Source organism: Sarcophilus harrisii, chromosome 3, assembly GCF_902635505.1.
Source record: "Sarcophilus harrisii chromosome 3, mSarHar1.11, whole genome shotgun sequence".
NCBI classification, from domain to species: Eukaryota; Metazoa; Chordata; class Mammalia; order Dasyuromorphia; family Dasyuridae; genus Sarcophilus; species Sarcophilus harrisii.
The window spans coordinates 200470529-200497746 of NC_045428.1; the positions used below are offsets into that span (position 1 = coordinate 200470529).

At 34.0% G+C, this 27218-nt stretch overlaps 1 protein-coding gene across 1 annotated transcript; it reads right to left on the minus strand.

Moving 5' to 3' along the window:
- TLR7 (toll like receptor 7) lies at positions 1–27190 on the minus strand. The gene is made up of 3 exons (XM_023500331.2): positions 27159–27190; positions 26686–26828; positions 1–4815 (listed from the first exon to the last, which is right to left on the minus strand). Exons 2-3 carry the CDS (start codon positions 26686–26688, stop codon positions 1666–1668), a joined length of 3153 nt encoding a protein of 1050 aa, XP_023356099.1. The 5' UTR covers positions 26689–26828; positions 27159–27190; the 3' UTR covers positions 1–1665.
- Between the last annotated feature and the right edge of the window lie 28 nt (positions 27191–27218).

A 27218-nucleotide genomic window follows, 5' to 3' on the forward strand; every position in this document is an offset into this window, starting at 1 on the left:
AAAATTTAAAATGTTCTTTTATTTTCTCATTAACAAGTTACTAGATTTCTGTTGTTTTGAACTGAAATTAAAAAAAATATGTGCTCAGCATCTTGGTATTCTACCTATAACAAAGACCTTAGACACACACTCAAGTTTGGCAGGCTAAAAGAGTCCATTTCCATTTGCCAGAATCCTTGGTACTCACAGATGTGCCACTTTAATTATCAAAATAGTATTGATAATAATTCTTTGGAGAAAGCAGTGTTTACTATGTGTACAGTATATGTCAGCCCAAATAAAAAAATAATTGACAGAAAGACTAATCAAAAATGAAGAACATTACTTTGAGAAATAGCTGAATAGTGTCAGAAAATTTTCCATTTTAGCTTGGGATGCTTCCATTTAGCATAGAACTTTTGCTCATCATATTCCCATGAAACTCTATATCAGATCATGAAGGAAAAGAAAACAGGAAAAAAAAAACAAAAAAACAAAACAGGTACTTAGTTCTTGGGTCCAGAGGCCATGTCTGCATGAAATAGATAGGGGAGCTATAAAATGCAGAATCAACTGATCAAGGAATGATTAAACCAAGTGGATTGATTACTCAGGGCTAAATGACTTTTTGGATAACTTCTTTTTTAAGAAATGAATTTCTGGAGTTTCACTATTTTGGTATCATGTAGACACATGGCACAATAGTTAGAACACTAGATTCAAGAGTCAAAAAAACCCAAATTCAAATTCAGCTTGACACTCTCAGTGAATTACACAGTGTCTGACACATATTAGACATTTAATAAAAGTTTACTGATAGATTGATTGACTTTATGACCCTGGACACATACAGAAATAAAGATTATATATAATAAAGGTTTTTAATAAATAAAAGTCTCTTAGCCTTTATTTGTCACAGTATCCTCATCTGTACAAGGGGATAATAACACCTGTCTGTTGTAAGGATAAAATGAGATGTAATTTATAAAGTTCTTTTCAATATTAATGCTAGCTATAATTTAAACTCTGTGGGCTCAATTATTGGGCAACTTAAAAATCTTTGTATGTGGCAAGTCAGCAATATAATTTGATTCACAGCACAATTGTCATAGTCGTGGAAGGAATAAAACTGTGGTTTTCTGAGTCTTCCCTCCTCAGAATATTTTGCTTAGGGTCATTGGATCATAGAGGTACAGCTGAAAAGAGACTGAAAAATCATCTAGTTCAACCCCTTCAATTTACAGATGAGGAAACTGAGGTATAAGAGATTTGCTCAATCACATAGATAACCATTAGAAATGGGATTTTTAACTCAGGACCTTTGACCAAAATCAGTGTATTCTTTTTCACAGACCTTGAGGAATTAAAACTACTTGAAAATAAAGTATTACTGAAGAGCCAAAATTTCAGGAAAAAACCAAGAAGTAAAAGAAAATAAGTTAACAAGTAAAGAAATTGGAGGTGGAATATTTGAAAGTAACAGGAAATATTATTTATCCACTTAGATACCATGTGCCTTCCTGGAAGTTCTCAAGCCATTATGTTCATATGATTTTATGTTCATATGTTCTTAGGAACATATCTTACCTCAACTCTGGGTACAATGAGAGTAATTTGGCAATGGGGCAATGTCTTCACTTCCCATGTGAAACTGATAACCTTTTTTACTGTTTGTGAAGACAAGGGCTAGAGAGTCTCTTTAAACACCTTACTATAAACTGTGTTATTGTCTGTGGCTATGGCATTTTTCAAACATTGCCAGAAATAAGGGTGAGCCTGTGGATTAGTGGGCCACTCAAGGACCGACCTCTTACACAATCTTTTTCTGAGTTGGAGGTACTTTGATCTCTGAAGAGCTTTTTCAAGAAATATCAAAATGATCACATCTAATTTTTCATCTATGAGCCTTTGATGTGACAAGTAAAATGCTGTCTTAAAATTCCCTGACTTGACGTAGGCATTAGTCATCACAAATACTGTTTTTTTGCTTAGTTGTATACTCTGGGAAAGGTTTTCCAAAACTGGTTTTCCTGGCAACCAGTCTCGTTCTTCAAGACACAAATTGAATTGTTTCTCTCCTTGGCTTTCAATGTTTTCCAGCAGCTCTTGGAAAACCCATTCTGTCACCTTTGGATCATTGGTATCATAGATAATAAAAGCATCATAACAAAAATCTGGTGAAACTAGGCGCTGATATCCCGTTAATTTGGCTTTGCAGAAATGATAGCTGTACCATACATCCCAGTAATATAAATGGTTTGTGACTGGAACAACCATCAGGCAAAGAATGATGAATACTGAGATAGTGTACAGAATCGAATTAGTCAAATCTAACTCACAGGTATATAAATTGAGTGAAATCAAGCTCTGGCCTTTGTGTGCTCCTGGTCCTGCACAGGTCACTTCAGTGGCCAAATAAGGAATAGTGACCTCTGTTTGGTTAATCCACCACACCAACCATACAGCATCACAGTTGCACATAAAGTTGTTGCCATGTAAAAGTAGCGTATCAAGCTGGTTAAGGACATTTTCTGGGAAGCTGGATTTTTGAATGACGTGAAGTTTATTTGAACTAAGGTCCAGATATCTCAACTGAAAAGCATCTTGGAGAAAATTTTTTGTCAAGTGACGGATGTAGTTATTATTCAGTATCAATTTCTTGAGACTTTTGGAACAATTGCTTAATACCTCAGGAACGCTGGTCAGAAGGTTGTGACTGAGATCCAGTGTCTCCAGATTCTTAAGGTAGATGAGGTTGTCCCAGGTGAAAGACTTAAAATTATTTTTGGACAAGAAGAGAGTCTTCAGATTGGGAGGCATGCCCTCAAATGCTCCAAGAGGCAAAAAATGGAGGGAATTTTCAGAAATATCTAACTCCTCCAGCTTGTTCAGATTCCTAAAGAACTGTAAATATCGGTTATCTCCATCTCTCCATAAAATATCTAAACGATTTCCTCGGAATTCCAGAATACTTAAAGATTCACTTTCCATTTTTGTGCTGGTGGAGGTGGAGATATCATTCCCATTCATCATCAATTTCTTCAAAACTGGGAGATTCTTGGTGAAATTGAGCATATGAGTGATCCCTTCTGACAGAAAATAATGGCTATTACCACTAATATCTAGAACTTCTAGCTCTTGCAACTCCTGAAAAGCTGTTGGATAAAGCAAATCAAGTTTGTTGTTAGAGAAATCCAGGTATTTCAGTTTCACCAAAGGGTGAAATTCACTGCCATTGAGAGTTTGGCTAATGCTATTTCCTGATAGATTTAGACACTCCAGGAAAGAAAGGTCCTGGAAATCACTAGGATTGATAAAAAATATATTATTTCTGCTTAAATCTAAAGATTTTCCATATGACTCACAGTCATTATTGATCAGTGAGAGAGAAGGTTTCTCTTTGCTTTTAAACATGCAACTTCGAGCAAACTCATCATATCTGAAATAATGCATGGATTCAAATACTTGGGAAACATGGAACTCTGTAGAAGTCCTGGACATTGAGCAAAATCCATTTTGACTTGGCTCTCCAGAAGGAGATATTTTATTAACAGAAAGATCAATGTTTTTCAGAGCTTGGAATTTTTTTAACACACCCAGTTCAGCAATTTTAATAAAGTTAGTGCCAAGATCTAACACTTCAAGATTTGAGAGCTTCTGTAAGGACAAGAGGTTGTTACTTTTCAATTCCTTAAAGACATAGCCTTTAAGTCTCAAGATTTTCAGATTTTTCAGGGAAGCAAATGATTTTGACAAATTCAAATAAGCACGGTAGATTTGTGGTTCATAATTGAAAGACAAATCCAGTATGATGAGACTGGCAAGAGAATATAAAAACTTGGCATCTCCAATTTCTTTGGCCAGGAAGTTTTGGGAAAGATCAAGTTCTTCAAGTTTTTTGGTGTTTTTAAACCAACTCTTAGGTATATTCTGTAGTGAATTACTATGGAGACGCAAAAATTTTAATTCTATTAAGGAATCAAAAGCATTGTTATGGATCTTTAATGCACTATTATTTGGACAAGGGATACAAGGAAATGGGACGTTGAAACAACGAGGGCAATTTCCACTCAAGTCAAGAATTTCTAATTGGTTGAGGTTTTGAAAATCATCCTTTTCAATGCTTTGGATAATATTGTTATAAAGATAGAGCTCTCTTAAACTGGATGGTAAAGTAGTGGGAACAGTAGTTAAATTGTCAGCCTTTAGGGATAATACTGTTAAATTCCTCAGACTCTGAAAGGCATCTTTTTCTATAAAAAAAGAAACATTGCAAGGATTACGGTAATAACAATTTTGGCCCAGATAGAGAATTTCTAGGTTGTCCAACTCAGTCAAGTTCTCTTTGGTGATGGAAAAGATGTGATTTGCTTCAAGACTCAGTAACTGCAAATTGGAAGGAAGGCCTAAAGGTATTTCAGTGAGTTGGTTTCCATCTAAGTACAGTGACTTCAAATTAGTGAGATTTTTAAAGCTGCCAAAACTGATTTTTGGCCTCTTGAGACATATGTGGTCTTTTGGCCCTAGTCGGACAGGAATACAATTGCATCGGAAATCAATTTCCACCAGATTTTTCAAGTCATCAAAGGAGTTTGGGGTAATTTTTGGTATGTGATTGATGGTGAGAGTCAGGTTGGTTGTATTGTAAGGAATTCCTTTTGGGATTTCTGTGAGATGTTTATCGCTGCAATTCACCATTACACTGGCTTCCATAATGTTCTGAGTGACGTTACAAGGCAAGGTTTTAGGAAACCATCTAGCTCCAGGAAGTTTGCACCAGAGAAACAGGTGAAAGAGAATAAGGAATGATCTATATAATTTCCGCACGAGCAACACCTGAAAGAATAACGGAAAAAGAGAGCTAATAAAGAACGGATTGTGTACAAATTCTAGAGAGATGTGAAATTAATTTCTATTTGTTACAGCCATTTTTTTGATAAAAATTTTAACCAAATGGTTCTCATTCTGAAATGCTTTGAGCCTTCAGAATGAGGGTACATTCACATTTTTAAAAACATTGATCATTCTGATTTTCTTGATACTCTCTTCTCTCTAGGTTTTTGGGAAATCATTCTTTCCTGGTTCTCCTTATTGCTATCTTTTTGTTTTCTGATTGCTCCTTCTCTGTCTCCTTTACTGGTTCCTCCTCTACATTATTTCTTCTAACGATAGCTATCCTTCAGGGTTCTGTTCTGGGTCTTTTTTTCTTCTTCTTCTTTTATACTGCTTCACTTAGTGATCTCATCTAATCCTATGGATTTAATTACCATTTCTATGCTGATGATTCTCAAATCTACCTATCTTACTCTTGAGAGACTCACTACAATCTCACTCCCACTGTTATCTGGTAGACATCTTAAATTTAATATGTACAAAATGGAATTCATTTTCTTTCCCCTAAACCATCTTCACCTTCTACCTTCCATATTACTTGAAGAGGACAACATCATCTGCCTAATCCCATAGGCTCTCATACAGAAGAATCCCAAGTTCTTCACCATGTCTCACCCTATCTATATCCAATCTTTTGCCAAGACCTGTTGATTTCACCTTTGCAATATCTCTTCTCCCTTCTCCCTTCTGATTCTACCATCACTTTAGTGTAGTCCTTTAAAATCCAAATCTTATTATTACAATAACTGATAGGTCCACCTACCCCAAGTTTCTCCCCATCCTGATCAAACTTACATTCAGCCACTAAAGTGATTTTCACTAAAGTGAAAAGACAGATCTAACTGTGTCATAATATGTCAATAAACTCTAGCAGTGGTTCTTAAAGTGTGGTCTAGAGAATCCTGGGGATCTCTGAAACCCTTTTAGAGGGTCTACAAATTCAAAAATAGTTTTTATTTTCAATATGCTAAATGTCTATAAATACAACCCAGATAAACAAAAATGCTTTGGAGAGATCTTCAATAATTTTTAATAGCATAAAGATACTGAAAACAAAAGTTTGAGAACCACTGCTCTAAGGACTTCTTTTCACTTTTAGGATTGAATATAAAATTTTGTTTGGCATTCAAAGCCCTTTATAACCTAGGCCCTCCTACCTTTCCAACCTTTCTCCCTGCCACAAACTCTTTGATCCAGTGACACTGGTTTTTTTTTAGCTGTTCCATAAACAAGACATTATATCAGGCATTTTCTCTGACCGTCTCCCATTCTTGGAATATTCTCCTTCTGGTTCCCCCCTCATCTCTGCCTTCTGGCTTCACTCATTTCCTTTTAAGTCTGAACTAAAATCCCATCTCATACAAGAAGTCTTTCCCAATTCCTTTTAATTCCAGTGCCTTCACTGTTAATTATTCCTGTTTATCCTGAATATAGCTTCTTTTGTATATATGTATTTTTGCATGTTGCCTCCCTCATTCATCTTATAATGGGTACTATCTTTCATCTCTTTTTTGTATTTTCAGAGCTTAACACAGTGCCTGATATATAGTAGCATTTAATAAATATATAATGTTGCTTAAGTCAGGCCTTGCAAGTGGATAATCTTAAATAATATTATTGTATAATTCTAGTTACATCGCTAGTTTATTATTTATACAGCTAGATCCCTATTAGCACAATTAATGATCAGGGTGAAGTGATGGCAATATTTGAATTTTTATTACATATTTCCATTGATTAGAACCCATTATCATATTATTTTATGTGTATGCACACACACATATCTTCAAAAAATGTAAACTCAAATGACATGACCTATTCATAGCATTCATTATTCTTATTAATTGTAACCTTGTTTAACTTGAAATTCTTTTATTAGCATTTCATTTCTTTAGTTTTTTTAGGAGGATACATTAGTACTGGAGTCTCCAGAAATGGATACTTTTGTTACCAAATCTATGATCCTAAGATATATAGTTTTCTTTCATCAATGTAAATCAATAATTCCTCTATAATTTGCAGTCTTAGTTGCTTTGAGCCCAGCTTCTTAACCTGTGGGTTGTGAACCCATAAGAGATCTGGTAACTGAATGTGCAGATAGTGATATTATCAGTAAATGTTTGATTTATATGCCTATTTTATATACCTACATATTTAGGATCATGTAAAAATTTCTTAGATGAAAAGTGATTGTGAATGAAAAAACTTTGAGAAGCCCTGGTAGGGCACTGAGAGGTTAAATGATTCCCAATAATCATTTATTTCGTATGTGTTAGAGGCAGTGTTTCAATTCTGGTCTTTTTTACACAAAGGTGGCCCTCTATCAACTATGCTCTTTTGCTTCTCACTGCAGGATCACGTATCTAGAAAAAAATGAAACAGTACTTACTTTATGTCATTATCCCTTTATTCACAATGTGTATAAAGGAGAATAAAACATGCTGCTAGATGGTGCAGTGAATAGAGTACCCATCCTGATGTTAGGTGTTCAAAATCTCAGATGCTCACTAGCTCTGTGACCCTGGCCACTCATATGCTTCATTTTTCTTATCTGTAAATGAATAGTAGCACTTATCTCCCAGGGTGGTTGTGAGATTAAACTGGTTAATAATTATAAAGTGCATTAACACAGTGTCTGGCACTTAATAAGCTTTATATATATCTTAGTTATAATAATTATAGGGAATAATGTGATCATTGATCCAGTGCAGATCTCAGGGCATCTTATCAAAATCTTCCATTTTATCTTTTTTAAAAAAATGATGAAATTAAGGGGTGAGAGAGGGATATAATGAGAGGAAGGGAAAGGGAGAAGTGGAATGATGCAAATTATTTGTCATTAAAAAAAAAGGGCAAGAAAAAGCTTTTACAGTGGAAGGGAAAAAGAGGAGAGGGTGAATAAGTGACCTTACTCTCAGCAGAACTGGCTCAAATAGGAATATACATACTCAATAGGGATATAGAAATCTATCTTATCCTGCAGGAAAATAGGAAGGGAACGGGACATGGGAAGGAGAGGAGGGTGATAAAAGAAAGGGAATATCGAGGGAGGGAGTGATCAGTACCAAAGCACTTTTGAAAACAGGGTAAAAGGAGAGAGAGAAGAAATGGGGGGAAATACAGTTAGCAAGAGTGATTGTAAAAAGAATTTTGAATTCTCTGATACACCTATTTCTCAAACAGAGAGTTGAGTCAAATTTATAAAAAGTAAGAGCCATGGGGCAGCTAGGTGGCACAGTGGATAGAGTAGCAGCCCTGAAGTCAGGAAGACCTGAGTTCAAATCTGGCCTCAGATAGTTCACATTTCCTGGCTGTATAATCTTGGGCAAGTCACTTAGCCCCAATTGCCTCAGCTAAAAAAAAAAAAAAAAAAAAAAAAAAAAGTAAGAGCCATGCCCTAGTTGATAGATGATCAAAAGATAGACCTTTGTCCAAAGGGCTATAAATTCTTCATATTCTTTGACTTAACATCACCATTACTAAGCATGACTACCAAAGAGGTTTTTAAAAATAGGAAAATAACCTATGCTCTCTTTTTAAGGCAAAACAAAATTAGAAATTGAGGGGCTGCCCATGAATTGCTTGTGATAGAATATTATTATCCTATGGGAAATGATAAGAAGGATGCTCTCAGAAACAAACAAACAAACAAACAAACAAAAACATCTGAAAAGTGCTCCATGAAATCAAAGTGAAATGTACTGTATACAATGTAATAGCAATGTTTTGGGATGACCAACTATAAACGACATTATTCTCAGCAGTATTCATGCCTACTCTAGAGGACTTTTGATGAAAATCCTATCCATTCTCAGAGAAGGAACTGATTATGTCTGAATACAGATTGAAGCATTCTCTATTTTTCTCTCTCTTTTTAACTTAATTTTTCTTGAGGGCTTTTATTTTCATGATGATGGGAGATCTGTTTTCTTTCACAACTTGACTTTTATAGAAATGTTTTACATAACTTCATATGTGATTTCATAATTGTGGGTGGGGATGAGAACTTGGAACTCAAAAATTTTAAAAAAAAATTGTGAAAAAGTTTTTTTGTTTTGAATGTAACTGGGGAAAATATTAAATAAATACATGAATGAATGAAATAAAAAAAAACCTTCCATTTTACAGATCAGGAAATCAAAACCTATTGAGGTAAAAGCCTTTCAATTAAATCATACAACAGGAAATTTCAGAGGGAGGACTTAAACCAAGGTTCTATAATTTTGGAAAGAATCCCCTTTTTACTGTAACACAACTGCTTCTAATGAGATGAAATTGAAACCTAGATTACTTTTTAAAATTGAATTTTAATTAAATATTTAACTTTTATTATTAAGATTTTATTTTAATATTAAAAATTAAAAAATTTAAAATCATTTTTTAAATTTATGAAACTATTACTTTCACAACATGATGTAACAAAAAGTTGTTTGTACATGAAATTGAAAATCTTTTACATACAACTTGCTATCTCAGACTTCTTACACATAAGCCCATTCTTCTTTCCACTATTCTATGTGAGTACCAAGTCCCATGCCTTAAGTTAATATGTTATCTCTGGATGGAGGAATGTATTGAGCAGTTTTCAGTAGTTAATAATTGGCTTGGATTAGTTTATCAGATGTTTTCCAAGAAGTTAGTTTATATAGCAGAAAATGAGACAGGCAATCATTACTAATCATTACTGATTAGGAATGAAGTAAAAGAAAGATCCAAGGAAATGCCTTAAGGAGGAGTGTACTAGAATGGATAAAAAAAATCTAAGTAAATAGAGGTAGACCAAGAGCTCTATGTATCCTCTGGGGAAGAAACAGAAATCAGACAAGAAGCTAAGGAAGCTTGATGAAAACAAAATTGACTTTTCCCAGGGCTCTCCCTGACTTGAAATTGGTTCAGAGTTCTATTTTGTGATTTAATCTCATGATTTTCCAAGTAGTATCTGGAAAGGGAAAAGTTGTGGTTACCCAAGCTTTTTGGTTTGATTAATTTCTCTTGTTCTAAATGACTGAAATTAGCCAGTTAGACAAAACTAGGGATTCTATGAAGGAAAGTTGAGAGGGACTGCATTTCAAAAATAGGGAAAGCCAGAGGTAGGAGATGGAATAGAGAGTATAAAAATGGTAATAATATGAAATGGGAGTAATGTAATATAAATAACAATAATAATAGTAAATGCTATATAATATTAATATATCAATAGTAATATGAATAATATAACATAAAATGGGAATATGTGACCAGCAAGGTTGTTTTTTGGTCAATAAGCTACCTTATTCTTTGACTCTTCATGATTCCATAGAGTTTTCTGGGCAAAGACTACTGGAATGGCTTGCCATTTCCTTCTCCACTGTATCTTACAGATAAAGAACTGAGACAAATGGGGTTAAATGATTTGCCAAGGGACACACAATTAGTAAGTGTTAGCCTGGATATAAACCCAGATTTTCCTGATCCAAGACCAGTGCTCCATTCACTGTGCCACTTAGCTGTCCCTGATGCACAAAGTCATGAGAGCCATGTTGCATTTGATGTTGTGGTATTTGCAATTTGTCCTAGAAGTAAAAGGGAACCTTTTGCTTATTTAAGTGTCCAGAGAAAACTCACCATTACCTTCCAAATATGTCTACCTAAACAGAATCAGAATATAGATCAACCATTCATCCTCAACATCTTTCTTGTTCCCTGATGAGATTAGTGCACAAAGTAGAATTGACTTAGCCCAGAAGAAAGGCAAAATGCATGAAGTTAGAGAAACTACCCTAAATGTTCATAGGGACTATTCATGTCTGACTTGTGTCAGAGCATTCTGAGCTCATATGGGTCTGATTAGCTAACATAATGATATCATTTTGGTTCACTTCGAGAACAAAGGATAACAACCAACCAACCAATAATAATAATAGTGTTTCCTATCCCAATTATGTGTATTCAGTTACCTTTGTTTTGTCACAGACAATTTTTTTTTTTTTACAAATATGAATTTAGAAATGTGTTTTGGGGTTTCAAGTTATTTATATTGATGGAGTATTCTTGACAACTGATTGAATATGGTATTCAGTCTAGTAGAAGTAGGGACAGTGAGTAAAATAAAACAAAATTCAATTAAGAAAATAAGAAATGGAAAGAATGACTTGATCCAGGCTGGATATAATGCTGTGAGAAAAAGGGAGGACTTCAATGGTCCAGGGAAGTTACTCAACGAGAAGACTTAATCATTAAGAGAAAGGGATATTTTCCCAATAAAAGGAAAGAAGACCTTCAAAAAGAAAACTTGTTAAAGAACTTCTAGAAAGATTCCAGGACAGCTAAGTGGTACAGTGGATAGAATGCAGGGCCTGGAGTCAGAACTCCAGTCTGAACTCAAGATGAGTTCTTCTTGAGTTCAAATTTGGCCTCAGACACTTGCTAGCTGCTTGACTCTGGGCAAGTCCCTTAATTCTATTTGCCTCAGTTTCCTCATCTGTAAAAGGAGTTGGAGGAGGCTAACTACTCTGGTATCTTTGCCAAGAAAACCTCAAATGGGGTCATGAAGAATCAGACATGACTGAACGATAACAACAAAAATGAAGAAGCAGCAAGGACAGTGACATTAGATTGCAGAGTATGTAAGTGAGCCTAAGATGTGAGAAAACTGGAAAAGGGATAGAGGGGCAGTTTTTGAAGATGTGTGGATGCCAAAGAATTTTATAATTAATTTTAGAGCAGGGAGGGAACCCCTGGAGCTAATTGAGGAAGAAGGAAGGGAGGAAATGTGGTCAGATGTAGACTTAGGGTCAGGAAACATCCAACAGACTATTTAGTCTGGGATAGTGACTGAAATGGGACCATTGCAATAGGATGATGAAAGCCTATATCAGATTATTAGAGAAAAGAAAGGGGTCTGTACAAGAGATGGAACAAAAGTAAAATCAACAGATTTGGCACCAGATTGGTTATAAGGGTGAGAGAAGGTTGAGGATGACATTTAGGTTTCAATCCTGAGTGAATGGGACACTGATGGTGTCTTTGACAGTAATAGAGAAGTTAGGAAGAGGGAAAGGTTTTGGAGAAAAAATTATGAACTCCAGTTTGAGTTTAAAATGTTTACAGGTATGTGTGACCCTGGGCAAGACACTCTTAACCTCAATTGCCTCAGCAAAAACAAATAAACAAACAAAAAGATATTTACAGTTTTCCTGTAATTTTGGTCTTGCCTACTCATAAACAGGTAATTTTTCTCCATTTATTTGAATCTAGTTTTTATTTGTATAAAAAAGGAGAAAATGACAGATTTTGGAAGGGATGGGGAAAAATTGAGGTAATACTTGCTGGTATGAATTGATTCAAACGTTTTATAGAGTAATCTTAAATTATGTCTAAAGAGTTACTAAACTGTTCTTTTCCCTACAAATACCACAAGTAGCTCTATTTCCAAAAATGATTAGAAGAAAAAGAAAAGAACCTATATATTCTAAAATATTTCTTGCAGCTTTCTTTGTGGTGGCAAAGAACTGGAAATTGTGGAAATGCCTGTCAATTGGGAAATGTCTAAACAAATAGTATAAGATTATGATAGAATACTATATAAGAAATGATGAATTCAATGATCTTAAAAGAACATGGATAGACATGCACAAAATAATGAAAAGCAAAATGAGTAGAACCAAGGGAATATTTTATATGGTATTAACAATGTTGTTTTAAAAACAACTTTTAAATTAATGTTATTTTGACTATTATATTTATATTATATTATATGACTATTATAAATACCCAAATTAACTGCAAATGCCATATTAAAAAAGGTACTAGAAAGAACTGATAAATAGAAGTATATATAGAATGACTTTACATATATATATATATATATATATATGCATGTGTTTGTGTGTGTGTGTGTGTGTGTGTGTGTGTGTGTGTGTATAGCCATCTTTGGGAGGAAGAGAACAAAAGAAAAAAAAAAGTAAAAAAAATTTACATAATAAACATATATTTAAGAGGAATAGGAAGTTGTATATACTAGATTAACAATTTCACGTGCAATCATCTAAAAAATTATGCTGTTAGGGAAATACTTTTTTATTCCATGAATTAAATTTTTTTTTATAGATGTCTATAGGACATCCAATTTGAAATATCTATTTAGCAGTTGGTAGAGGGAGAAGAGGAGAGAGACCAAGACAGCCCTGTAAGATATCCCACATGACTACTGGACATGACTTGAATTCAATAAAGGGTAAAGAGATTAAGAGGAAAGAAACTGGAATCATCTATGGTAGAAAAACTTCTCAAGTTTAGCTACAAAAAAGAGGGAAAATATTGGACTAGTGGGATATACAAAACAACTGATAATTTTTGAGGATAAAAGAGATATGGGTGTGTTTATAGGCAGTTTATAGCAGTCAGTAGACAAAGAGAGATTCAAGATAAGTGAGACTTAAGGTGCTAGAGAGGGCAATCTCTTAGAGAAGACGGAATGAAATGAAATCAGAACCATTGTTTTCCTGACAAAGCTTCCCTGACAGAATTAACCTTACCTTTCCTGATTAAGCTTACTGGTTTGAGGATGTAAAAAGCCCCAACTTTGTACAGTCAGGGCCTCTTTATACCTTGAAAACTTACTGATCAGACAGTTTCCAGATGGAAATGAGGGGGGGTCATATCCAGAGAAACTAAAAGCCCCTGTATCCTTGTGGCATGTCCTTGCTTTGTTAAGGAAAAATAAATCTCTTTGTTCAGTGTTGTAAGTACGCACCTCATTTCATCCTCAAATTGAGCTTGAAAAGGTGCTGGTATTGGATCTTCATCATATGAGACAGAGAAGAAGGCAGAAACAGTGGCTTGAGACATTAGGGAACTTTTAGATGAGAAGAATGATAGAAACTTTTGATGAAAATACTCATTTTTTTTTTCCTCATGAAATATAAGGCAAAGTTCCCACCTGAGAGGACTGGGGGAACTAATAATCTGAAAAATCCTTCCTCTCTCCCTCCCTCCCTCCCTCCCTTCCTTCCTTCCTTCCTTCCTTTCTTCCTTCTTTCCTTCCTTCCTTCCTTCCTTCCCTAAGGGTCCAGCCTTAGTCAAACTGAGAAGTCAGACTATTGAAAATCTGGCCTTAAAAAGGCCAAGGACTCCCACGGCATTCAGCACCATCTCCAGTCTTCCTGATCTATATCTGGCTATTGGACCCAGATGGCTCTGGTAGGAAAAGTGAGGCAGGTGACCTTGATCAGCCCTCCCTCATTTAAATCCAATTTATTTGCATGTCATGGCATCACCTCCACTTCCAGTCTTGGAACTCTTGGGGAAAGAAGGACAAACAACAACACATAATCAATATTTAATAAATTTTATTGGTTTTAATATAATTCCCTTGGGGCAATATAACTGCTCTGCTAAATAAAATTTTATATTTTTATTGATTTTCATTGAGTTTGTTGGTCTTGGCCTGTGCCCAAATGTCTTAGCCTAAACCAAGATGGCCTTAGGAATGTGATAAGCCTAAGAGTATAGCATTGTATCAGAAGCCATGCTGAAAAATTAGTGTTTCAAGGTTAGTATCCGAAGAAAATCTCTCTAAAAAGCATGAAAGAGGTAAAGAGGTCAATTCAATTCAGTACCAACAGTAAGAGGAAAAGAACAATTTTTAAAAAAGATTCTTTAGACTTAGAGATCCTTTTTCAAATTTTATTGCTTTTTAAAAAGAATATATTTGAGGATTTAGCATTTGTCTCTAAGGAGATATTTTTGGAATGGGCTTAAGAATATAAACTTTTCCCTCTATTCCACTGGGGATTTCTATCTCTGGATATTCTGTCCTTTTTCATTTCAAGCCATCTGATTCTTCACCTACTTTAGATATGTCCCAAACTCTTAAGTTTTAATTTGCTTTTTTTGGGTAAATCAACTTTGAAATACTTCTCCCCACCTTTATCTTAGCTTTAATTTACTTTTTGGGGTTAAATCAATTTTGAGACACTTAGTTTTAATTTACTTTTGGGAGGTAAATCAACTATGAGATGCTTTTTTTTTCTTTTCCTTTTTTTCTTCTTTTTCCTCTAGTACAAATGATGCATGTTTTCTCAATAATTGCCAAATGACATTCATCTTGTGGTAATTTAATTTGTAAGAAAAGAACACACCATTACATGGGAAAGGTTTTGGTAATGAATCATAGTTAAATTTTCATGCAAATACACTGACTAAATTTGGATGCTCAATTAGAAAGTTAATTATGTTGAAAATGGGATCACTCCCTTTGAATGCACAGGTGTTTCTCTCCTTACACTTAAGCCCTGAATCTTTTCATTCTGGGAAAGCAGAAAATGAAAGTGCCTATTGTAGAGTCACTTAGCCCAGTCATCACTATGTTGTGTTACATATTTATCTACAAGATGGGTATTTGTGGAAGTGAAAGGCCTGCTTATTGTTAACTTATATTCCCTTGCAAAGTGATGTTTCCTGGTCTCCAATTTTAATGTCTAGTTTTTTGTTTTTTTGTGGTTTTCTTTTTGTTTTGGGTATTGTTTATATTAATATACTCACAAATATAAAAATAGGATAAGTTTATGTTTGGCATATGGGCAGTTTGAGAGACTTGGATGTTTGATGCATTTTTAAATTTACTACTTAGACACTGGAAAATGAATATTTCCACATATAAAGCAATAGAAAAAAAAGAATTCTATGCAAAACTGTGAATGTCTCTAAGTACAGCTTGTTTAACAACAACAAAAATGTATATGAGAGGGCAGCAGGTATGTGGTGCAGCACATAGAACATGTCCCTGAGTCAGGAGGACCTGAGTTCAAATCCAATCTCAGACATTTACTACCTGTGTGATTCTGGACAAATCACTTAGCCCCAATTGCCTCCAAAAAATGTGTGTATATATTATATATATACCATATATATATATATATATATATATATATATATATATATCATAAAGTACATAATTCATCATTTTCATTTCAAAGCTTTTCTTTAGACTAAAATATTTTAGGAGAGTTCCTAAGGTTCCTTCTAAATCATAATTTATGATCATGTAAATAATTTCTCAGTAATAAGCCTATGAACTCAAAATTTTATTTAGTTGTTTATTTTCCCTTAAAAAAAAGAAACTCTGAATCTGATTTTTATTCCTACCTCATTGACTAGATTCTTTACATCTCCTGAGTGCAGAGCTTTCACTGACATTAGCAGCTACTCCATGGACAGAATTTCTGAGTAGGAAGAGAGAGCAGAATCCTTCTCAGAGTGAGGCAGAGTCAGGATCCAAAAGGTTTCAATGGACTAGAACTTGGGACCAAACATAATAGGATGAAATTGAATAGATTGCAAAAAAATGCAAAGTCCTATATTTAGATTTTTAAAATTCTGCATAGGATGGAGGAAATACGTCTATCAAACAATTCTTGTGAAAAAGATATAGTTTGATAAGCTGTGTTGTGTGTCAACACCAATGTGACAGGCAGCTTGCTCTTTGTGTTCTAGTACTTAAAGCAGAGTCTGGCACATAGACATTTATGAATACTTGTTACTTCAGGCTAAAAAAAAAAAAAATATATATATATATACATACACACACATACACACATATATGTATATGTATGTATGTATGTATGTGCATGTATATATATAATATATATATATATATATATATACATTGATCTACTATCTTAAAAGGGAGGGGTTTCTTTGTCCATTGCTCTTGTTCTCAAAGAGGACTGTGACAGAGATGAAAGGACATGCAAGTGAATTGGATTTGAGGGAGGGAGGGATCTGCATCATTTCTTCTCTAGAGCCGGTCTGGGTCCAGTGGCCAAATATAAATCAGGATGATATGTATATATATTTATATATGAATTCATATCTCAATCTGGATGAGGAAGACCCTCAGAGTTTCTGGGTAAAACAGGTCTAAAGAGGGAGGTAATGAGGTGATCAAATCACATTTACTCCACTTAACTCACTCTGAGAGGAGTTGCTAAGTACTTTATAAATGCTTTTTGGCTGATTGATAGACACACATGTGGCTCGCCCCAAACACTTTTCTTATATCATAGTAATTTCTGGGTATCCTTCCCCTTCCCCCTCCATGCACACACATTAAACCTTCCTTTCACACACATACATACTCAAATTATGCACAACTGACTGATAAAACAACTGTGTTTGATGGTGTAATAAAAGCATAAAATCTAATACCTATAGTGCTCCACCTCTCTTCTGAGATGAAGGAAATGTGTTTCATTCTCTGATCTCTGACACTAAGATTGTTTTTCATAATTAATCTGAGTTCAGCTGTTATTCAGTGTTGTTTTCATTATAATTATAGTCATTGTGTACATTGCTGTGTACTTTTTTGTTATTATTCCTTTTTGTGTTCCTTTAAATTCTTTATACCAATAAAGATAATTATATTAATAATATTAATTAATTAAAATAATATTTTCTTACCTCTGTATGCCACAGTTTGTTTAGCTATTTCTTATTTGATGGAAGAATCAATTGTGTGTGTATTGTGTCTGTTAACTAGCATGAAAAGTGCTACTTCAATTATTTTATAACACAGAAGTTTCTTTCTGTCATTGACCTCCCTAGGGCATATGCCCAGAAACAAGTTTGCTGGAACAAAAGATATCAATAATTTAGTGATGTCATTTATATAATGCCAGGTTTTTTTCCAGATGATTGTACCAATTTGCAGAATATTAGTATGCCTGTTTTCTCTCAACCCTTTTGTTTACTATTTTTTTAAATCATCTTTGCCAATTTGATGTTTTGGAGGTAAAAATCTTCAAGTTGTCTTAATTGGTATATTATTCATTAGTGATTTGGAATCATTTTTTTTTCATATGGTTATTGGTCACTTCATCTTAGGAAAAATATTAAAAAACTAATATATGCAGATAGATGAGGGGATTGATATTGTGCCACAGAATCAGTAGAAAGTGTGTGTGTGTGGGGAGGAGGAGGTGTTTGGCCTTGGGAAACTTTATGAGTAGGGTTAAAGTGTCTTCGAGTATTTAAAAGACTATTATGTTCAGAAGAAATTAGTTTTTTTTCTGTGTGGTTCTGGAGAGGTAGACTAGGAGCATTTAAGAGAAAATAAAAAAAGCAAATTTAGGCTTATTTGCAAAAGCCAGAGGAAACTAACAAAGGAACAGCTATTTGGTACAGAGGGTAGAGCATCACCCCTGGAGTTCAGATTTGATCTCAGGTACCTACTAGCTTTGTGACCCACCAACAGGCAAGTAATTTAACCCAATTGCCTCCAAAACACACACAAAAGGAAAACAAACTGGAAAAAAAAAGATTGACTACTTGAGAGACAGTGGGTTCCCCTCTGTTAGAGAACTTCAAGCAAAGGCTTATTCATAGGATCATAGGCTTACAATTTCCAGTCCCTTTATCCACACTGTCCTTTCCTTATCTTGAGATTCTGAGCATCCCAAGATAGATTCTAAGCATACAGAGTTTCTACTTGTAAGAGGTGGGGCAAATCTTCCCATAAATTCTGGTCTTGATGTGAAATTGCTTATTTGATATGTCCTATGATTTTCCCCCCTCAATAGTATTTTATTTTTCCAAATATATAGATAGCTTTCAGCATTCAGTTTTACGATATTTTGTGTTTCAAATTTTTTCTTCTAGAAAAGACAGCAAGCAACCTGATATAGATTTTTATATTTTAAACATTTCCACATTTATGATTTGTGTGAGAAAAATCAGACAAAAAAAAAAGAAAAAGCCACAAGAAATAAAAAGCAAACAAGCAAACAAAAAAAGATGAAAATACTATGCTTTGATCCCTATGAATTCTCTCCACATGAATGGCATTTTCCATCCTAAGTCTGTTGGAATTGACTTGAATCACAAGTTCACCACAGCTGATCATTTTGCTGTTACTGTGTACAATGTTTTCCTGGTTTTGCTCACTTCACTGCTGAGTGAGCATCAGTTCATGTAAGTCTTTCCAAACTCCCATATCACTTTTAAAGCTCTTCACAATCTGACCCAGCCTCCCTTCATATTTATTATATATTATTCCACATTGTACATTCTAGCTAACATGATCTCTTTGCTCTATACCCATCGCCTGTCTCCATACTGGCACAGCAATACACTTCCTTTTTATCTCTACCTCATAGCACCTAGGTGATACAGTGGTTAGAGCATTGATCCTAGTGCTCAAGAAGGACTGAGTTCAAATATACAAATGTATGCTATGTGATTTTGGGGTATTCATTTAATCTTTGTCTACTTCAACTATAAAATAGATCATTTATAAAATGGTTTAAGTTTATATCATCTACCTCTTGGGTTTTGTATGAAGATTAAATGAAATGACATCTGTTAAAATATATAACCCAGAGCCTGTCACATAGTAGGTACTATGTAAATGCTAGCTATTAATAATAATAATAATGAAAAACATAATTTACTTCAAAACTCAGCCCAAGTGCTGGATCTGACAGGAATCCTATCCCTAACACCCCTAGTTTTTGAAAACGTCTTTCTGGAAATTATTTTGTATATTGTATTCAATTTTTTATGTCCATGTTTCCCCTATCATTGAATATAAGCCTCTTGAGGGCAGGGTATTTTGGTTTTTGTCTTTGTGTCCATAGTACCTAGTATAGTGTTGGTTCCACAGAAGGTATTTGATAAATGTTTGTTAAATTTCCTTGATATTATATTACAATTTATCAGTTGTTTTATTTTCTGAGAGATTTTTAGACAGATTTTTTTTTTCTATTTAGAGATTTTATTCTAAAAAATGTAGATTAAAGTTGTGAAACGATTTTTACATTACATATTAATGATATTTTAACCACCTTGATTTGCTCTAGCTTTTCAACTATTCAGAAGAAGTCAGACTGACTTGAGAATCAGAAGCAGGGTTAGAAAAATTTCTACTTTTTCTACACTGGCTTATCTAGCAAATCTTTCTTTAAATACTAATAACCTTCTCTCTTTAATTAAGTGCTTTGCCCTATTATTATATCACAATTTATTTTTTAGAACAGTTATCTTATTGTCCAGCAGGAAAAAACTTTGAAACCAAACCTTGAAAGCTAATGTGGTTGGGTCCTCCTACATGAAAGGAAGGGAACAAAATTGGGGAAGCAGGGTAATTTCTTTGTGGGTGATTTTACTATTTTGTTTCCAAGGAAAACAACAGAAATTTTAGGGACAGAGAATCCTAGATCATCTCTTGGTCCTCTTGCCCTCTCTATGATCAGCAGAAGCTTATTACAGACAATTCCAATCTAGCATAGCACTTTGAACATAAATAAATGTTTCATTGAGGTGAATTAGCACTTAGTCAAGGGTTTCTTCCCAAGAATCAGAACTGAAAGTGCATTTTTTAAAAAATGTAATCTTAGGAGAGAAATTAACACTTTTTTTTGTTAGAATTTTGTTATCAAGTACTCATGGATTTATCTGTTCTGAAGACATTAGGCAGTTGAGGTGGTAATGAGAGTGGTGGGTGATTTCAGTGACTAGAGAGCTGGATCAAAGTCAGGGAGGCCTGCATTTGAATCTTACCTCAGCCAGTATTTTAGTGACCCTGAGCAAGTGTCTTATCTGCAGTCTGCCTCAAATTCCTCGTCTAGAAAATGTGGATAATAAAGTATTAATAATAATAATGTACTTTTCTCCTAGAATTTTTTTTTTGGTAAGATTTTGTAAAAGTTTTGTAAGGATCAAATGAGTTAACACATATTAAGTACTTTATAAATGCTAGATATTATTTCAAAAATTTATTCTCTGTAAATTAGGAGGTATCTTGTACTATATCCTGTGGCAAGCATTTTGCCCACAGTGGCATATTGTCAGAATCTAAATATTTTTTGCATACTCCATACTGTTTTCCTAATTAAAGTAGTAAAAAAAAAAAATAAAAAAATAAAAAAATCTTAGATATAATTCAGGTGAAAGTCTGAGCAGGTGGGGATCATTAATACTCAGTCAGGAAACTTTAGTGTGAACCCCCTTTCTATTATGTAAACAAACCAAACTGGGACAGGATATTACACAGTAAATAAATATATTTCCTAGGGCAATACTTATCTCCATGGTGAGCCAAAGGGGACCTTATATGTTATCTATGCCAATTAGTTATTTAACAGATTAGGAAATTGAGGATTTTTGGAGGGGAAAGTGATTTGACAAATATCATAGATTTAGTACAGATCCAGGATTAAAATCCACATATTCTGACTCCAGAGCTAGCGCTTTTTACTAGGTTACTTTGCTCTTTAGAAATTAATGCTCTTCAATTTGGAATTATGTTCAAAGAGCTATCAAACTGAGCATAATCCTTTGATCCATAAGTGTCTCTACTGGACCTGTATTCCAAAGAGATCATAAAAAAGGGAAAAGACCCACATGTACAAAAATGTTTGTGGCAGCCCTTTTTGTAGTGGCAAGGGACTGAAAACTGAGTGGATGTCCATCAGCTGGGGAATGGCTAAATAAGTTATGGTATATGAATGTTATGGATTATTATTGTTCTATAAGAAATGATCAGGATGATGATTTCAGAAAGGCCTGGAGAGACTTACAGAACTAATGTTAAGTGAAGTGAATAGAACCAAGAGAACATTATACACAGCAAAATCAAAATTATATGATGATCAACTATAATGGACATGTCTCTTTTCAACAATGAGATGATTCAGACCAGTTCCAATGATCTTGTGATGAAGAGAGCTATCTGCACCCAGAGAGAGAACTGTGAGGACTGAGTGTGGATCACAATATAGCATTTTCATGTTTTTTTTTTTTTTTTGTTATTGTTTGCTTGCTTTTTCCCCCCTTCTTTCTCATTTTTTCCTTTTTGATTTTATTTTTTTTGTGCAATATGATAAATGTGGAAATATGTTTAGATAAATTGCACATGTTCAATCTATATTGGATTACTTGCTCTCTAGAGTAAGGGGAGGGGGAAGGAAAAAAAATTTGTATACATAGTTTTGCAGGATGAATGTTGAAAACTATCTTTGCATATATTTAAAAAATAAAAAGCTATTGTCAAAAAAAAGGAACTAATGCTCATAGTTCTTTTTGTGGTAGCAAAAAATTGGCAATGGAATGGATGGTCATCAATTGTGGAATGGCTGAATAATATAATGGAACACTATTGTCCTATAGGAAACAATGAACAGACTGATTTCAAAAAAATTCTGGCAAGAATTTTACAAACTGATGCTGAATGAAATGATTAGAATCAGGAAAACAATATATATAGCAACAGCAAAATTTTGTGATGGTCAACTATGATGGACTTGGCTTTTCTTAGCAATTCGTTGATCCAAGACATTTCCAAAAACTTTAGAGGAAAATGCCATCTAAATTTAAAGAAAGGACTATGGAGACTGAATGTGGATCAGAGCATACTATTTTCATCTTTTTCCTTTTTTTATTTTCTTTCTCGTGGTTTTCCCCTTTTGTTCTGATTTTTCTTTCCCAACATGACTCATATGGAAATATGTTAAAAGTGAATGTATACATTTACACTATATGAGATTGCTTGCTAGTGTGGAGAGGGGGAAGGTAAAGGAGAGAGAAAAAAATTGGAACTCAAAAATTTCCAAAAATGAATCTTGAAAACCTTCTTTACATGTAATTGGAAAAATAATATACTATTAAAATGAAATTTTAAAAAGATGCAAAAAAAGAAATTAATACTCTTACTGATCATGGTGGTACGTGTCTATAATTTCTGCTGCTAGGGAGGGAGGGAGGGAGAAAGGAAAGAAAGAAAGAAAGAAACAAACAAACAAACAAAGAAAGAGGGAAGGGAGGAAGGGAGGGAGGAAGAAAAGAAAGAAAGAAAGAAAAAGAAAACAAGGAAGGAAGGAAGGAAAGAAGAAAGGAACAAAGAGGGAGAGAGAGGGAAAAGGAAGGAAGGAAGGAAAGGAAGAAAGGAAATTAATGATCTCAACTATAAGCCACACATTTATTTATTTTGTTTATAATTTCACAGAGACATCATCAAGCCCCTATTGTTTATTAGCAAAGTTTCACAAGTATGGGTTCCTCAGATCTATAGATGCAAAGGAAGTAATTTGAAATTTTTTTCTGAGCGATAATCTAGTTAACAGATGGCCCAAGTGAAATGAGGTTAAGTGGTCTAGGTCATGCCTCAAATTAGAAAAAGCATAAGGCTTTAGTCTAGTTTTTTGTCTTTCTTGTTACTTCTTTGTTTTTATAGATTTATAGAACTAGAGTTAGAAGGGACCTCCATGGTCTTCTGGTTGAAAATCCTTATTTTTTAGGGGAGGAAATCGAAGCTCAATACAATTAAATGACTTTCCCAGTTAAGCATCAGAAGTAGGGATATGAGCCTAAGTTCTTGGAGTTCTTAGTCAAGTTAATACATTCTTTGATTCTCCAGAATGCGTTCTATTTAGCTGTAATTCTCTTCAAATTACAAATATAGTTTTTATTAATGTGCCATTTATATGTATAAAGTTTGCTCATCAATAACACCTGCTCCCAAATCATATGCACTATGATATATAAAACTATGTAAAGAGTTCAACCTTTACCAATTACCAATAAAAGTCAGGTCATGTCTGATAAACATCCATAACTGGCCCACATCAGGAGCTAGAAAGTTCATCATTAAGTATGATACTTGGCTGTAAGCTGAAATATTTGATCCTAACTTGGACTGTTTCAGGACCCCCTGGGATTCTGCCCAAGGTCTGCACTCACATCCCTCCATTGTTTGCAACCTCAGCTTTAAACATCTGCTTTTCCAAGCATGGCTTCAGAAGGAATTTGCTAAGGGTTCTATTTAATAAGAAAAATGAACTCTTTATATGGCTACCTTCTCTATAATGTAAAGCCCTTAAAAACTAAAATGCTCTCCCCAGCTTGAAATTATTTTGCATTCTTATATATACTTTGAATTTATTTATCAGTTTAATGCTAGTGAATATAAGCTCCTTCCAGACCTGGACTATTATGTTTTTATCTTACTGTTTTTAGTCTGGCACAAAGTAGGCTCTTTAATAAAGAAAATCCAATGGTGCAAGAGTGTGGACAACTTTTCAAGCTATCTAAGAGGCCCAATACTAGCTAATAGCTGAAAAACATGCAGGTACTCATGAATGCAGTGGGATGTTACATAAGGAACAGGGAAAATGAAAACTTCATAGTAATATGGGAATGGCTAAATAAGTTATGGTATATGAATGTTATGGATTATTATTGTTCTACAAGAAATGATCAGGATGATGATTTCAGAAAAGCCTGGAGAGACTTACAGAACTAATGTTAAGTGAAGTGAATAGAACCAAGAGAACATTATACACAGCAAAAACAAAATTATATGATGATCAACTATAATGGACATGTCTCTTTTCAACAATGAGATGATTCAGACCAGTTCCTTGTATGAGATGATATATCACCTCTACTCTGTAGAGTGAACAAAGTAGAATCAAATAATTAACATGTACCATTGTAACTAAATGCTTAATATGATTGTTGATTGATTACAACTCTGTAATTTTTAATGACAACAAAATTTAGTGTCATTAGTTGACACTGGTATTACCAATAATCCTGGAACTCAGTCATCTACACATTCTTTATTTTAACAGATAAAAACTGCTAAAGTATTAGAATGCAAAACTAATGGTCAAAATCATTCTTTTATCCTGTTTTGCTTAACTATTTGGAAGGACTTCCATCAGAATATACTGGGGATCTTTATATGTGTTGGAAAAATTATCAAAATTAAAGAAAGGAGGAGAGAAAAGTAGGGAGGAAAGAATGGGAAGGCAAGGAAAGAAGAAAGCAAAAAGAGAAAGATGGGAAGAAGCAAGTATTTATTAATATTTGTGTTGGTACATGCAAAGTACTGTGTAATATTGTCTTTTTTTCAAATTATATTTATTTCATTAAATATTCCCCACTTCATATAATTTTTAAATATTCATTTTTATAGTGCCAATTTTAAATAGATTTTATTCTCTAGGACAAGAATTGCATCTCCACTTATTTGCAGTACTGATAAAGTGCAAAATTGTTCACTTCTCTCACTCAACACACACATTCAGATATTCAGCATGCCCAGATTTTGTGTAATATTTTCTTATTTGATCTTCACAACAACTCTGAGAAGCAGATACCATTAATTCCATTTTACAGTTAAGGAAGCTGAGGCAGAGTGATGTCCAGGGTAACAAAGTTAGTAAAATGTGTGGAAGCTCAATTTGAACTTAAGATGCTAGGAAGGAAGAACAGAAGGAAGGGAGGGAAGGAGGAAGAAAAGAAGAAGGAAGGAAAGGAGAGAAGGAAAAAGGGAGAGAGGGAGGGAGATAAGGAAAGAAGGAAGAAAGGAAGGAAGGATGGATGGAAGAGTGGATGAAAAGAGGAGGGGGGAGGGAAGAGTGGATGGAAGGGGGAGGGAGGGAGGGAAGAGTGGATGGAAGGAGGAGGGAAGGAGGGAAGGAAGACTAGAAGGAAGGAAGCAAGGAAAGAAGGGAGGATTATAGACAGAACACGTAGGTTCATATTTCATTCTTTTGCTATCTGAATGGCCTTAGGAAGGTCATTCAACTTCTTAGCACCTCAGAATATAATACATTAACTTTCTCACAGTGTTATTGTGAGAATTAAATGAAATACTGCATAAAGCACTTGGATTTATAAAGAAGTTATGTTAGCAGTTTTCTTTTTTGAGATATAAATTAGGTATTCTTTCAATATCTACAATGAGGTAGCCAGGTGGTGCAATGGATAGAACACCAGCTCTGAAGTCAGAAGGGCCTGGGTTTAAATCTGGTCTTAGACACTTAACACTTCCTAGCTGTGTGACCCTGGGCAAGTCACTTAACTCCATGGCCTCAGCAAACAACAACAACAACAAAACACCTTCGGGACTCTCTTTTTTAGAGTAAAATGGAGCATTGACCAATATCTATAAAACATGAATTCCTGTTTACAAATCAGAATATGTTTTCTATATGCTCTGATATATATCTAATTATAGATAACAAAAACATGTTCAAACATTTGACTTGCAGCATGATAAAAAAAAAAAAAGATGAAATAAAGATCATGCCATTTTTTGTTTTTTGTTTTTGCCATCCTTGACCTGCATTGTGTATATATATACACACACAATGTTTGTCCTGGTATCCCAAAAGTTTTAATCCAATTTTGAACTATTAAATATATATAGCTATTAAAGTATATATTTACATTAAAATTATTTCATCTATACATTCCTGTGAATATCTGTAGATATATGTATTTATGTATGTATATACATGTTTATGTGTGTGTTTGGTTTGTCACACATTATATCACAAAAGTTTTTGTGTAATTTAAAGCTATTAAAACTATATTAAAATGAAATATATGCATGTATGGGTGTGCAGAACTGTAAAATAAAAGTTTACAACTGCACTGAGACTTTTGAGACACTCTAGTATTTATACACATAAGCAGAAAATGTTTAGAGATGCCATACATGAAATGCCACACACAGAGATGCCAGGTATCAGATTAAACCGATTTTTTAAGAGCTGAAGGGTTAAAAACAAGAGGAAGAGAACATGCATTCATAAGAATTATTTCTCCTAGTCAAAATTCTATTCTGAAGTTTAATTTACATTCATTCTAGCAAAAATGTAAAATAAGCAATTGTTCTCTCTTTTTTGATCTTGGATTAAAACAAAAAAAAAAGAATAAATCACAGACAAGCAATTTAACACAACACTCAACCAAATTACAAAACATTGAACAAGACATTTACCAAAACATTTTCTTTCTTCCAAGGAAACAAGAGTTTGAACCTACCATTTTTAGTTGTTTTTTCTAAGTGGGATGCAACGTGTTCACTGGAGGAAAGCTGGACATCAAAGAAACAGAGATCAGCCTGACATCGGTCCAGTAGTTTTAGTTAAAATTATGAAAAGAAAGAGCATCACGTTGTACTCTCCCTGTGGGGAACAAAAAAGCATTGCTGACTTCACTAACGTTTTTCAAAATGTTCTACCGAGAGTAGCTATTAATAGTATGAACTTTTTTCAGAGTCATTATAGACTAAAAACATTTTCTCCTACCACAACATTTAAGAGATTATTAGAATTCTTATTTCCCTTTTGCTATTCTTTCCACGAATTTTCACTGGAGATTTTTTTCCCTCATTAGTTTTCATTCTATTATAATATCAATTTCTTTTGTGAGTTCATATATGCATCTGCATTTACACACATATACATATATTTCTAGTTTACAGATTAACAATTAAAATGAGAAGTAATATTCACCTCTTCCAATGTTGAAAATATCTTTTGAAGTCTCCCTCTGCTTCTGAAGTCTTTAAAAAA